Source organism: Hypanus sabinus, chromosome 4, assembly GCF_030144855.1.
Source record: "Hypanus sabinus isolate sHypSab1 chromosome 4, sHypSab1.hap1, whole genome shotgun sequence".
Taxonomy (NCBI): Eukaryota; Metazoa; Chordata; class Chondrichthyes; order Myliobatiformes; family Dasyatidae; genus Hypanus; species Hypanus sabinus.
In genome coordinates, this window is record NC_082709.1 from 168,563,798 (window position 1) to 168,578,484 (window position 14,687).

Consider the following 14,687-nt stretch of genomic DNA (forward strand, 5'->3'; position numbering starts at 1 on the left):
CGATCGCTTTATTATTTCCACTTTATTTTCAATCGTGATCTTTTCTGCCAATGGAACAGAAACACTGTGGATTCAGTAGCAGCTGCGGGTGGCACATCCGGAGCTCCCCCGGGTCCTAAAGTCCACCTGCCTGAGACAGGTCAAATAAGGGTCTTGAGCATCTGCGTTTTTTGGTTATCTGCAGGGGGGTCCTGGAACCAATCCCCCGCGGATAAGGAGGGCCGACTGTAATACATGCGTGTTATATAGTTAAATTAAAAATTGAAAACAGAAATAATAAAAGGTAGAGATCATGAGGTTATTGCACATTCAGAACTCTGATGGCAGAGAGGAAGAAGCTGTTCCTGAATCGCTGAGTGTGTCTCTTCAGGCTTCTGTACCTCCTTCCTGATGGTAACAATGAGAAGAGGGTACGTACTGGATGAAGGGGGTCCTTAATTATGGACATCACCTTTCTGAGACATCACTCCTTAAAAATGTCGTGGATACTACCCAAGATGGGGCAAATTTTACAACTATAAGTTTACAACTTATAGCTTCTTTTGATACTGTGCAGTAGCCCCACCCCCACCATACCAGACGGTGATGCAGCTTTTCAGAATGCTCTCCATGGTTAGTCTATAGAAGTTTAAGTGTCTTAGGTGACAAACCAAATTTCCTCAAACTTCCAATGAAACATAGCCACTGTCTTGCCTTCTTTATAGCTGCGTCAATATGTTGGGACCAGGTTAGATCCTCAGAGATCTTAACACTCAGGAACTAGAAATTGCTCACTCTCCACTTTTGATCCCCCTATGAGGACTGGTTTGCGATCCTTTGACCTACTGTTTCTGAAGTCCACAATCAGCTTTCATCTTACTGCTATTGAGTGCAACGTTGTTGTTGCAACACTACTCAACTAGCTGGCATATCTTATTCCTGTATGCCCCCTCATCTCCAACTGAGATTCTGTCAACAACAGCTGTATCATCAGCAAATTTATAGATGGCATTTGAGCTATGCCTAGCCACACAGTTATGGGTATGGAGAAAGTAGAGCACTGGGCATCCCTGAGGTGCACCAGTGTTAATCATCAGCAAGGAGATATTATCATCAATCCACATAGATTGTGTCTTCCGGTTAGGAAGTCGAGAATCTAATTGCAGAGGGGGTACAGACTCAGGTCCTGTAGCTTATCAATTAGGATTGCAGGAATGAAGGCAAGCACTGAGCTATAGTGAACAAGCAGCATCCTGACATAGGTATTGTAATGTCCTGATGATCCAAGGCCATGTGAAGAGCCAATGAGATTCACAATGACAAAAAAAAACATAATTCTTCTTTGCAAAGTAAATATTTTACTTGTAAGAATATTGTATTATGGTAATATATTGGAATCTGATGATAAAACTATTGAAGCCTTGTTAAAAATTCAATGCATGCAAGCAAGAGAACAGCACTCTCTAGTGTAGTCTTACCACCTGAAAAATAAGATTGTGGATTTGTAATATTGGTTACAATAGAGCTAAAAGTACTTTTGTTGCAATGTAATGACAACTCTTTTAAGAGTGCTGTCTTGATTATTTAAATAGGCAGTGAGCAGAGAGTGTTTTTTATATACTTGTTCCTGGAACACAGAGGGTGGATCCAAGCTTTATTGCCCATCCCTATTGCCTTGGAGACAAAGACAGTGAGTACAATGTAGTCATGGCTGGTTAATGCTTTACCAGCACTGGCGCTGGATGTAAGAACAAGGAATATCAGACAAACTGGAAGCAACAACAAAGTATTGTCAAATTAAAAAAAAACAAAGTAATCTTGATTTAACAAGCTCTTAGACAGTGAAAAAACTAGTTATATCTTTTATTTGCAACATAACCACTAATTGGAACTACAATTAAAAACTGCAAATATTTTAAATTGAACAGCTATTGCAGATATAAACATTAACAAGTCTGCACTTGCTGGGCCAGGTAGAATGATGCTCCTTGTAGGTGAGGCTCCCAGCTATATGGGCAAATAAAAATACACTCCCACTTCAGTCAGCTTGAGATGAATCATGTTAAACAACATTAGCCTGGCTGTGCCCAGTACAAAATACAACAACAAAATCCTATGAAAACCAGTACATTTTAAATGGTCTTTAACTATAATGCTTTGAAAAAGTATTTAGCCCCCAGAACTATTTTCACCTTTTAAAGTCTCCTTTTCTAAATTTATAATATATTGAAGTAGGATTTTTGAGTTAATCTACAAAACATTGTGCATCATGTCAAAACAAAAGAAAAATTCCAAAACCTGTCAACGATTTACTAAAAATTAAAAACTCAAATTGTGAAACTGAAAAAACATTCATCCTCTTTGTAATTACAATGCTCAGTTAATGTAGAAAATTAGAAGATCACCTGTTTTCGATGACAGTGTATTTTATTCTTCTGAATTCAATGCAAGTCTAATGGTTTGGTAGATTTTTCAACAGACCAAACCAAAATGAAGCCAAAGCAAGTCAGGAAAATGATAACACAGAAGCACAAACCTAGGGAAGGGTACAAGACCACCTCAAAGGCACTGAAAACACCTCGGAGCTCAGTCCATCATGAGAAAGTGGGAAAAATATGAAACCACAGCCACAGTGACTAGGTCAGGTCACCCCTCTAAACTTAGTGGTTGGAGAAGAATGGCACTTGTTAAGAGATGGTACTGTGACACCAACAGTCACTCTGAGGGAGCTGCAGAAGTCAGTGGCTGCAGCTGGAGATGATGTTCATGGCTCCACAATCTCTAAGGCCTTAAACAAAAAGGTATTTATGGGACAGTGGCAAGCAAGAAGCCCTGGATAAAAAACATATATCCTTGCCCATAAAGACTTTGCAAAGCTTCACTTAAAAGATCCTGTAAAGATGTGGAAGAAGATCTTGTGGTCGGATAAGACTAAAGTGGAACCTTTTGGCCTCAACTCTTAAGTGGTATGTGCAGTGTAAATCTAATACTGCACTTCAACGATGTAACACTATCCCTACTATAAAGTGTGGTGGAGGTAGCATTGAGCTATGGGGACAGCAGCAGGGACTGGAAATCTGGTTGGGTTTGATAGGAAGATAAATGTTGCCAAATACAGAGAAATCCTGAATAGAAACCTCCTAGCTTCTGCCAGAAAGCTTAAACTGGGAAGGAAATTAATCTTTCAGCAGGACAACACTGTAAAAGTGAGTGTCTTCAAATGAAGAAAATTGTCATCCTTTAGTGGCCCAGTCACCTTAACCTAATCAAACATCTCTGGCAAGACCACAAGAATGATGTCCACCACTGCTCCCTAAATAATCTGGCATAACTTGAGCAATTTTGCGAGGAATGGGCAAATCTTGGTCCATCAGGTTGTGCAAAGCTAATAAAGACTTACCACAAAGACTACTGGCTGTAATAAAAAAGATTTTAACAAAAGCCACAAAGATTACTGGCTGTAATAACTGCGAGAAGAGGCTCAACTAAGTACTGAGCAAAGAGGGATGAATACTTTTGAATTGCTGACATTTCAGTTTCTGAATTTTTAGTTTTAATGTTTTACAATTTTTCCTGTTTATTTGGGCTCTACTTTGAAAAAGAACATGCGCTTCACAAATAAAAATTCTCAGTTAAGTTAATCAAAATCTCTGGTTGTAATACTTATTTATATGAACTAAGGGTTGGGGGATAAATACTTTCATAGGGCACTGTAAACATTTTTAATTCATTCCCACCATACTAGTTCATAGTGCGAGTCTTTACAATATCAGCAACACCATGTTGCCATTACACGTTTACAACAATTTCATTTAAAATACTGGATGTTTTCCAGAATTAGCGGGCAGAGACTTTAAACTACTGAAGATAAAACAGAACTGCATAAGGTGGAAATCTAAAATAAAAATAATAAATTCCCACTGTAAATCATGTACCACAATCCCCAAACAACAGTTTACAAATTATTCATTTGATCAAACATCAAGTTAACACAAACACTCCAAATTTATTTTGCAGTGCAGGAAATTTTCCATTTGATGGAAAATTACAGTTATTCATTACTTTTGAGTATTTTCATATGGAATTTAATGCAAGGCAGCAGTAAAGAATGGAGTCTCTAAACTAGACCTACGTTTTTTAGTGATAAATTTGGAAGCAGCTCTGCATTTTCTATTTATAAACAGATAGTTTTAGCTCCTCAGCAAATTATCTACAAATCTTTAAAATGTAAAACAAAACATCAAAAACCCCAGAGCTAAAATAGAACTCAGTTCTTTCCCAAATGAACTGCAACTCATTGTTCCATTAGCATTCTATGAGGCGGCAGTGTTGGTAAGCAAAGATTTTAAAAAATGCTGGGATTCCATTTCCTATTTCTGGTCCCAGTCACCTGCTGGATTTTTGGAACTTGACAGCAACCTCCCTTGGAAACAAGACTGTCCTTATGCTTAAAACCGAACCATCAGCAACATGCAAGAAAATGATGCATAGTTTAAAAAGATTCTGCTCCTTTACCAAGGCCATATATATTGGAGAAATACAACTGTTTCAACTTGCTGATGGTGCAGGGTTCTCCAAGGCAACTCTGATACAAAGATTTGTCCCAGCCTTGAAGTAACTAATCCCTTGCCTTATCCCTTTATCTTGGTAAAGTTGGTGGGACAGATTTAAAAACAGGTAAAACTGCACAGCCTTCAATAGGTCAGTATCTGTTCTTTAAGATTGAATAGAGTTTCTAAGGTTTCAATCATTGCAGTTATCACAAAGTGATCCAACTGCTCTGGTCCTCATTCTTTTCCAGAGAAAGCGTACAGCCAGTAACCAGCAAGACTGGCAGTTCTTATTCCAAGTAAAATGAGAACCTGAGGAAGCATTTAAGAGTTGACTACAAAAGTGCGTGATGGAAGATGATACATGCCAGACAAGGAGAAGGCAGTTCTCCGTCATTAAAACTGCACTGCTGGCAAATTGTCTTTATCAATGGTATTTTGTTCTGTGCTGCAATGCAGCAGTCTGAGTGTACAATGCCGTTAACTGCTGCTCAACAGTTTGGATTGCTCACCGGTCCCAGCTTTCAGACCTATATCAGATCTTAAACGTGCTCAAAAACAAAGGGCTTTATAAACCCAAGGATTCCCTTTGGTTTCATTTATTGATTGTGCAACTAAAAACAGTTTGAGCTATGGTTCTCACTAGAATAGGTTGAGCCCATCATGAAATATTCATAAAACTCAATTAAAATACACATAAGGCAACACTGCCCATTCACCACTAAGCCAGATCTCTAAGACTGGTTTCTACTAGGGGGCAGAACAATTTAGAGGTCTAGCTTGATCCATTTAGCAGTGTACACACTCAGCCTTTACTGGTCTCAGAAGGCATTTATGTCAATAGCATCATTTATGTTTGTGGTGTGCCTTCTGGACTAAAATATTTGTGATAGAGAGTGGAGAAAAGGTGATGTGTCTGAAGCATAGCAATTATTTCACTGTCACTGGCCTGGAGAGAAATTTTCCAGAGATAAAAAACATATTCAGATTAAAGATCCTGGACGTGAAACATTAACTGTCTCATTCCACAGGTGTTCCCTGACCAGTGTTTCCAGCATCCTGTTTTTTTAAAACACTAAACAGTTAAGTGGGATAAGTAATCCCAAAACAAGATATAAAAGATAAGACAAAGGTTTTGAGTTGAAGTGCAATTGTAAATGCTGGAAATAATCAAGACCAGGCCATACCTGTGAGAAAAGAACAGGAGTTAACATTTCAGTTTGAAGATTTGAAGACCCTTCATCACAACTGGCATTAGGGTCTTTAACCGGAATCATTAACTGCATTCTTTCCTACAGTCAGGCTGGATCTGTTGAGAATTTATAACACTTACTGTTTTCATTTTAGATTTCTAGCATCTGCAATTTTTTTTTATTTTCAACAGCTGTAACCAATTGCTCAGGGGGGTGGCTGTTGTTATGACCAAGGCAAAAGATCTTTTAAAAATGAAATGGCTGCATATAAACATTAATATCTAAGAGTACTTCTTTGCAACTAAATGTGGATAGTAGAAAACAAATAAAATTGCAGATGCAAAAACAGAAAAGCTGAAAGAAGTCAATCAAGCAGCACCTGTGGAAAGAGAAACCAGCCAATATTTCAGGTCAGCAACTTTTCCTCAGAACAGTTGCCCCCAGATGGTTATTTAAAGGCAAGGGCCCTCATCACATCATGAACCAATTATGTCATCCCTTCAGTGTCAATGTAATTATAAACCAAGTCTCTTCCCAATGAGAATAAGGAAAGACAATGATCTACAGTTAGACAGTAACATGCCCATTACTAAAACATAAAGACACTTTTTTTGCATGATGCACTTTTTTACATCATGTAACAGGAAATAAATGAACCTACATCTGATAGTGCATGCAGCAGGTATTGACAGGAGATGGCTTTGCCATTTAAAGTCTCCCCAAAAACCCAGTTTAACACCTATTCCAAAACTTTGTGCAATTCAAGAAAAGAAAAGAGTAAAAAAAAAGGCGATATCCTCATCACAGTCATTATCTTTTCTAACTGTATTTTCACACCCCACCTAATCTTACAACTAGTTTCATTTGGCCTTCCCTCATTCTTGTTATATTGGTCTGTCTAAGCCTCACATGCCTAAATTAAGAAATAGGATCTGGAGCCCATTCTCTCAAGCACAATGGACAAATAAACTTCAGCACTGTGAAACAGAAGGGGGAAAAAGGTTGATATTTCTCTAAAGCACCTGGCACAGCAAACAGCAGCCATGCATTTCTGATGGCATAGTGTCAGCAGAATTCCATTAAATATAACTCCACCTCTTCACACTCTCTCTTCAGGCAATTATCTCTGAAAGAACTTGGTGACCAAGGCTTTACAGCTTCACCACCAGCAACCATGACTACCCAATAATCTGAATTCCAAGCCCTCGTGCTACTTTCTCCAGCGTTTCCACAGGGTCTAGAGAGGAACTGTCATCATTTCTCTCAAGGACAGTAGCTGGCTTTGGTGCTGTCTGCGCTACATCTCTGAGAACACAGTGGACAGAGGAGTCTCTTCCAGGAACACCTATATCCATCTCACCCACTTTGGAGGCTTGTGAAGAGTCACTGTGCTTTGACGGCAATGTTTTGGATGTGGGCTTAGCTGGTAGATTGGTTTCCTGCTGCCTGGCACATCTCAGTTGGGCAGCTGAAGCAAGATAGTCATCCTCTCTTGCTGCTTTTCCAGCTGTAGGTTTCCTGGAAAGTATCTTATGGCAGGAGTCCAGTGCTGGAAGACATGCATCAATTGCTTTCCTTCGGCGCCCATGCCTCTTCTCTAGGTCCTTGATGATTTGCTGTGACAGCTCAACAGTTTCGTAACGGACCATATGCAGCTGCAGGTATCCATCGGCATGCTCCTTGTATCTAAACAGAGAAAGCAAAAAGATTTTGTGTTTTTGTTCAATAAAACTGATTATTTTACATTTGGTAAGTGTGGATCTTGAGAAGCTGAATGGTGTTATATTAAAAACCCCTGCTTTTATAGAATGTATTATTTAGGATAAACCAAAGTGCTTCACAGCCAATAAGGTGCTTTAAATCATAGTCAATACTAAAGTGTAAGAATAACTTAAAACAAGATAACTTTTCACTTCTAGGACTGGTCTTAAACCCAACTAAGATTGATGGGAAAGCCAATTCTATGTTGGCATCATAATGTAAAATGATTTTGTTAACTCTCCTGTTTTATATTGAAAAGAAAATCTCTATTTCGTCCCATCCTCAAGAAGAAAAACAAAGCTACAATGATCACTGATGGATATAGGTGTCCCTGGAAGAGGCTTCAAATGATGAATCAGGGTACAACAGGTGCACTTGTTACAAACTGCATTATTACAACACTGGAGTTATAAACCTGGGCCTATCTATTTTATAAATTAAGTGAATATGGTAGGTTAGCTTATTTGACAACACCCAACTCCAAATCAGAAGACTAGCTTTAAAACCCTAGATCACAAATTCACATTTTTGGTGGGGTTAGAGAAATCACCTTCAGCTAAATCCACAACTAAACTGTAATTAGTTTTAAAATTGTGTGGCCAACTTCACCAAAAGGAAGGGGTAATATCAATACTGTAAATTAAGAACGGTGAGTGTGAAGTTCAGATGATATACACTTCATGAAAGAGGAAACAAGACTTTAAAAATATTCAAATTTCAAAGTCTCCATGGAAGAGGTAATTCTGACCATTTTTCATTCTTTCCTGGGAGAGGAGTGAAGGACTGCTGGACTTCCAACTTCGCACTTTTTACTTAGGTAGGGAAAGAGGAATTATACCAAATTAAAGCAGTCATCTTAAAATGGTGAACAAATTATTGGAATCAATTCTAAGAAATGAACTGTCACATGGAAAGATATAGATTAGTCAGGGTTGTTCACCTTGTATTTGTTAAAAGAAGGGTGTGTCTAATTAACGATTAAGTTTTTTGACAACTTAACAAGGTGGATCTTTGAGGGTAGGCTCATGTAGTCTACATGAATTTTAGAAAACCTTATGACAAGGACCCCAAAGGCTCACTGGTCATTTTCTTTAGTATTATTAAAGATTTAGAATTGGATTTGGTCAGGGGCATAATACAAAAATTGACTGTGTTGTGAGAAGGGAAGTATTAAATAAAGACAGCCTGGTCAAAAGTGACAAAAGGAAATCAATCTGGGGAAGTGCTAGACAATGTATTGGATAGATGCAACATAAACGACAGAATATTGAATGACGTGGAAGAACAAAGGAACCTTAGCATACATCTCCAAATTCATTCATAAGGTAGTTAAAAAAAGCCACTCAGGATTTAGTAATCCAGGAAAAGTAAAAAAAAAGCAGGGAGGTTATGTTGGAACTGGATGTGACATTATCTTACAGTACAGTTTGAGTACCATGTACAGTTTTGGTCATCACAGCTGAAAATTATTACACCAAAGAAGATGTGGTGGCAATACAGAAGTAAGGGGAAATTACGCATAATGAAAGTTTGCACATGTTAGGATAGTTTTACTTTGGAAATGAAGAAACGAGGAAAAACAAAAAGTATAAAATTATGAAGAGCCTAAATAGAATTTGATAGTGGCATCAGCATTGGACTTTAAGGCGGATGGTCCCAAGTTCGAATCTGGACGGGTCCCATCCTGGGCAGCATCAGTACCTGCGCAGAAGAAAGATCTGCTTCCATATCTTGCAACAAAAACTCTATGATCAACTACACTATCCACAGGGTCGCCATGAACAATAACAAATAAAATTCAGTCTGTGCCGGTGGTGTAGTGGGATCCGCACCCTGATTCAGAACAAGAGACCCCCAAGTTCAAATCCAGCCAGCTCCTTACGCACTTTCCATCGTGTTGGGTTGAGCATCGAGCTAGCCACTCGGTCTCATACAACAGACAAATGCTAAAGAAGCAGCAAGGTTGCCACCACCTGATGTGCCAAACAAGGCGCAAGGAGGAACTTATCTATCCTCAATAGAATAACTTGGAAAAACATTTTTCTTCCCTTAGCAAAGGGATCAAAAATCAAGAGGCACAGAATTAATGTAATGGGTAGGGGTATTAAAGGGAAGAAATATGGCATTCAACCAGTTGATGGTAAGGGTTTGGAACTTTCTCACTAAAAGATAACAAAACTCATACAAATAAACAGTATCAGCAATAATCAGACAGGTAACATCACCCACCTGAATCGTGCATGCCCAGAAGGCCACTTCAGCTGGTGCATCTTGCGGAGGTGCATTGTTAGGGTGTAGGCCCAGGAGAAACATTTGGCACAGATGTGACATTTGTATCGAGGCTTTGTTTCCCCCTGGAAAGAGGCATAGTAACACACTGTATCATTGACTTGAAATATTTTCAAGGTCTTTTTCCTGTTCAAGCACAATTGGCTAAAATCTTTAAAAGGTTATTGTATTCTTGATTGATGTTTTCCACAAGGTGGCAGGCAAGCTACAAAGATCCAATGTAACACCAGAATTAAATGAGGAATGATTTTCACTGGCTATGTTGCATGTGCTCAAAAGTCACCAGCATCTCAAGACATCACCAGCTGGGTTGGGGAGTTGAATACTTTTACAAGGCCCTGTATGTGAGGCCTATATTTCATGTTGCAACTTTATAAAACACTGTTTCAGCCACCCTTGGAGCAACACAAGCTTTTGTATCATAGGAATGATACAAAAATGCAGAAGAAATTCACCATCATTGGAGCACTATATACATTGACTAAGACTTCTGCACAGTACTGTATTTGTCAATGTGAAGCAGAGAGTGAATTTGTAAATCGGGTGGGAGCAAAGGTGTTGGGAATGGTGAGGGTGGAGTGCTGCAGGAGAGGTGTGGGACAGGTGGCAGAGAAGGAGCACCAAGAGTTGGGGCGGGGGGTGGTTGCATGAGTGCAGATAAACCCAGTCCTGAGTCACCAAGCAAGGTCAGTCGCTTCCAGACAATTGGTTATTTGATCATTACAGAAGGTCTCTTCAGTCGTTCCCACTCCCTCCCCTTTTCCCAACCATGAATTCCCCTCTCCCTGCTCCCTTCCCTCTCTCAGTTCACAATAAAAACTATATCAGAAGCAGGTTTATCATCAGTCACATATGTCATGAAATTTGTTTTTTTTTTGCAGCAGTATAGTGCAGTACTTAAAATTACTACAGTACTCTGCAAAAGTCTTTGCACAGTACTTTACATTGGATGAAGTCAGGCCATTATGCTTTGACCTGTTTGGCATGGGTGGCCCTACCAAGAGACCAAGTGCTAATGCGTAGAGGCCAGTCTAAGAGTGGTTCACCAATCCTCCAGGTTTGGGGGTTCGGCTCAGGACTAATAACCTTGACTGGCAAAACAAAATTGTTATGAAGAATCCTTTTACATCTGAGTACAAAAGTATTCTCAAGTTTCCACTTGACTGACAGTACAGTAGGCCAAGAAAACTGGAAGCTACTGACCCAATGAAGGAAGCCCTCAACACCACCAGAGAGGCAGGATCTTCAATGCCCAAACCCCAGCAGTGCAAGTAACTGAGACTGGACAGGATGAGATTGTTTTTCCTTGAGAGAAAGAGGCCGAGGAGTGAACTGATAGAAGTATACGGGATGATGGGAAACACAGATAGGATAGATTGGCAAAATTGTTTTATCAAAAGGGCATAGGTTTTGGCTATCACAAGAAGGCACAGTTCTAAGGTACTTGGAAGTAGGTATAGAGCAGATGTCCGGGGTAAGTTTTTTTGCGCAGAGTGGTGAGTGTGTGGAATGGGCTGCTGGCGATGGTGGTGGAGGTGGATACGATAGAGTCTTTTAAAAGATTCCTGGATAGGTAAATGGAACTTAGAAAAATAGAGGGCTATGGGTAAACCCTACGTAAATTCTGAAGTATGTTCGGCACGGCAGTGTGGGCCGAAGGGCCTGTATTGTGCTGTAGTTTTTCTCTCAATGTTTCTATGTTTTACTTGAAAAGGAGGAGTTTTACTGGGAACTTGACAGGCAAGTTTCCTTTGCTTCCCCAAAACAAAGCTCTTGACATCAGTAATGCAATGCCCAAGGTAATACTGGAATCAGTTACAATTACTACATTTAAGAGCCATTTAGAACTGCACTCAAATAGGCAGTGCATTTAGGATTAGCGCAGATCAATAAAAAGTCGCAACATATGCATACTGTATAACTCTGTGATGCTGAACCCAGCAAAAACAAAATACAAAAGAGAATTTAATAGCTGGATAGCACAACTCTGAAGTGATTTCAAATTCAGGTCTCTAAAATATGCAAAATGCCACTGTAATCTACTCACCTCATGTATCCTTCTATAGTGCTGTTTAAGCGTTTGCACACTGCGAGCACTAAAATTACACCCTTCAGAGCTGCAGTGGTAAGTAGGCTCATCATTGTGTGTTTCAATGTGCTTCCTTAGGTCATACAAATTCTTAAAACTGGAAATGAAGGAAGTATACAGATTATACATTGCTTTTAATGGAAGGAAGTTTAGAGAAATTTCAGTGGATCCAGAACCTCTATGATACATTAACCATAGCCTCCTCACTTTTCTCACCACATACACTGAAGCAATAAATCTTCAGAATGTGGTTATACTACCTAACGTGCAAAACGTAATTTTAATACATATTAATGATATTTAAATGGTTCAATATTTTCAGGTTTGTAACATAGCTATAAATTTAATTCAAACACAGAAATAACATAAAGCTGTCACTTAAACAAAGTGTAAGATATTGTCACACAGCCTTCCAAATTAAGCGGAACAAAGAGGAACAATTCCCTCACCTTAAAGCCCAAATTCAAGGTAAACTACCTTGGTCTTGTTTATCCATAAGTCTACTCTTCAGGAAATTCCTAACAAGACAATCTATCACATAAGTGTGAAAATGAAGAAAATTGTAGGGCTCTGGGCTTTTTTTTGGGCCATTATTCTAAATATCCCCATCAGCTGCAATAGATGAACTCTTTCTGTCTTACTACTACATACTTTAAGTCCTTTTAACCTTTTAAGCAAGCCACAGCTTGTTCTGCTACACTTTGGTGATGGGGTTGACTGAGAAAGCTTAAAAATCAATTCTTTTCCTCAATTACAACAACAGTGCTATGCTGAACTGGCTCCAAAGAATCCAAGCCAGATGTGGATGCAGCTTTGCTTTGTGATTATATGCCAGAACATAGAATGTCAGCCCTGTCCTCTACCTAATTAGTATGCTAAGTACCAATCAAAACTTATGCATTACAGCAGAAATTTGAGCAACTACTACAACAGTTACCTGTTCTCACAGAAGTCACATCCATATGGCCTCTCATCACAATGGCGGAACTTGATATGGGTCCTTAATGAGGAGAAAGTAGTGCAGGTCATATCACATAGTGGGCATTTGAACTGGTTCACTAGTAAAGAGAAACATAAAGAGAAACTAGTAAAGAGAAACATAAGAGAACTGGTTCACTAGTAAAGAGAAACATAAGAGAAACTAGTAAATCAAAAAATTCTTATTTTCCATTTGCTTTAATTTACTTTGAGCTTTTTTGACTCTTCCATTCTATTGTGTGAAAGAGTCTACCAATAATCTGCTAATCACTACCAAAATGGATCTGAGATTCAGTAGGGATAGACAGAGGAATAGGATCAGTTAAAGATGGCAGAATAAAACCATCAACATTCTGCAGCAATACTGCAGGGTGTCACTTCAGATCTTTGTGTGTTTCCCACTTCCATCTCTAACCTTTCCATAAATGAGCATATTTAATTTGCCATAAACCACGAGGCTGCCAGTATCCCATTCATAATAGAAATAACTTGTCTGTTAAAACTTAATTTACAAAGTACCGTGTGTACAAAATTCACAGATCTCTTCTAGTGCTAGTTGCAAATCATAGTATAAGGCTTGCAGATTATTTATTTCTGAAGCATTCAGAACAATGGAGACATAGCAAATTTTGGCCAGATTCCTCACTGCACAATGCAATCAAAAGTGATGAGATCAGATCCCATGACAAGAATTCATACACCTTAAAGAGCATTTAATACAGTAATGGGGGAGTTCTGTACTCTACTTAGAACAAGATAATCCAAAGTCTTGAATGTCTTATCAGGTGCACAAGGCACCACTTTTCTGTTTGAAGAGAGTGCGAGAGTGTGCGCATGCGAGAGGCTTGTTTCGTTGCCCGTTGTGTTCTGCTGAGCATTGTGGGTTTGCTATATTGGCGCCAGAATGTGTGGCAACACTTGCACGCTGCCCCCAGCACATCACTGGGTGTGCTAGTTATTAATGGAAACTGTCCACTTCACTGTACATGTGAGAAATAAATCTGAATCTGAAGAGTAATGCCATTTCCTCAAACAACTTCACTAACAGATGATCTTGTCAATATCACATTGCTTTTGTACCTTGCTGCAAAAGGGTTAAAAAAAAAGATATATAACTGAAAATCTCTTTCATATTGGTAGCCTTGAATGCTTTGGCAATCATAACTAGCATTTGCTAGCAGTTTGGGGAACCTACAAGCTGACCAGCAAGGTAAAAATGCTTAGAAGTAATGTGGGAAATGGAGAAGAAAGAAGGGGAAGGGAAAAAAATTACAGGAAGTTGGAGGTGCATTGATGATGGCAGTTGCAGTGTACAAGCACTTCAGCAAGGTCCCACACGGGAGTCTGATCCAAAACATTAAAGTCCATGGAATCCAGCTCAATTATATATTGAATCCAAAACTGAATTAGTAATAGGAGGCAGAGAGCAATGATGGAGGGCTGATTTTGTATCTGTGAGCATGTGAGCATGATTTAGATATGAATATAGGAGGTATGATCAGTAAGTTCACAGTTGTGCATGCAACTTTTAAAGAACAAAAGCTAATTGAGAAAGTGAAATGATTTCATTGTTTCTACAAGTTAGAAACTACAAAGAATTAGGGTATCAAATTCTTTGTAGTTTCCACTTTGAAGGTAACATCTGAATGTTACACTGAAAATAATGATTTAGAGGATGTAAGTGTCGACAGTCCATTATCTGTGCTGATTTTATTAATTTAGTCAAAAGAACACGACATAGATATATTCCTCTGCCGATAAGTATTTGGAACTGATACAGTTTTATAGTTAACACATGCAAATACTTTTATAGTTTTATAATTCTACAACAGTATTGGTAGTGTTCTA

At 38.9% G+C, this 14,687-nt stretch overlaps 1 protein-coding gene across 1 annotated transcript in view; it reads right to left on the reverse strand.

Moving 5' to 3' along the window:
* Positions 1–1,619: 1,619 nt before the first annotated feature.
* zgc:112083 (uncharacterized protein LOC550461 homolog) overlaps positions 1,620–14,687 on the reverse strand; it is a 50,182-nt gene continuing 37,114 nt past the window's right edge. The window contains exons 7-10 of the mRNA XM_059968751.1: positions 12,799–12,919; positions 11,820–11,958; positions 9,713–9,837; positions 1,620–7,408 (exon numbers count right to left, since the gene is read on the reverse strand). Coding sequence (XP_059824734.1) covers positions 6,901–7,408; positions 9,713–9,837; positions 11,820–11,958; positions 12,799–12,919 — 893 coding nt within the window. The 3' untranslated portion in view covers positions 1,620–6,900. The remainder of the gene's footprint in view (positions 7,409–9,712; positions 9,838–11,819; positions 11,959–12,798; positions 12,920–14,687) is intronic.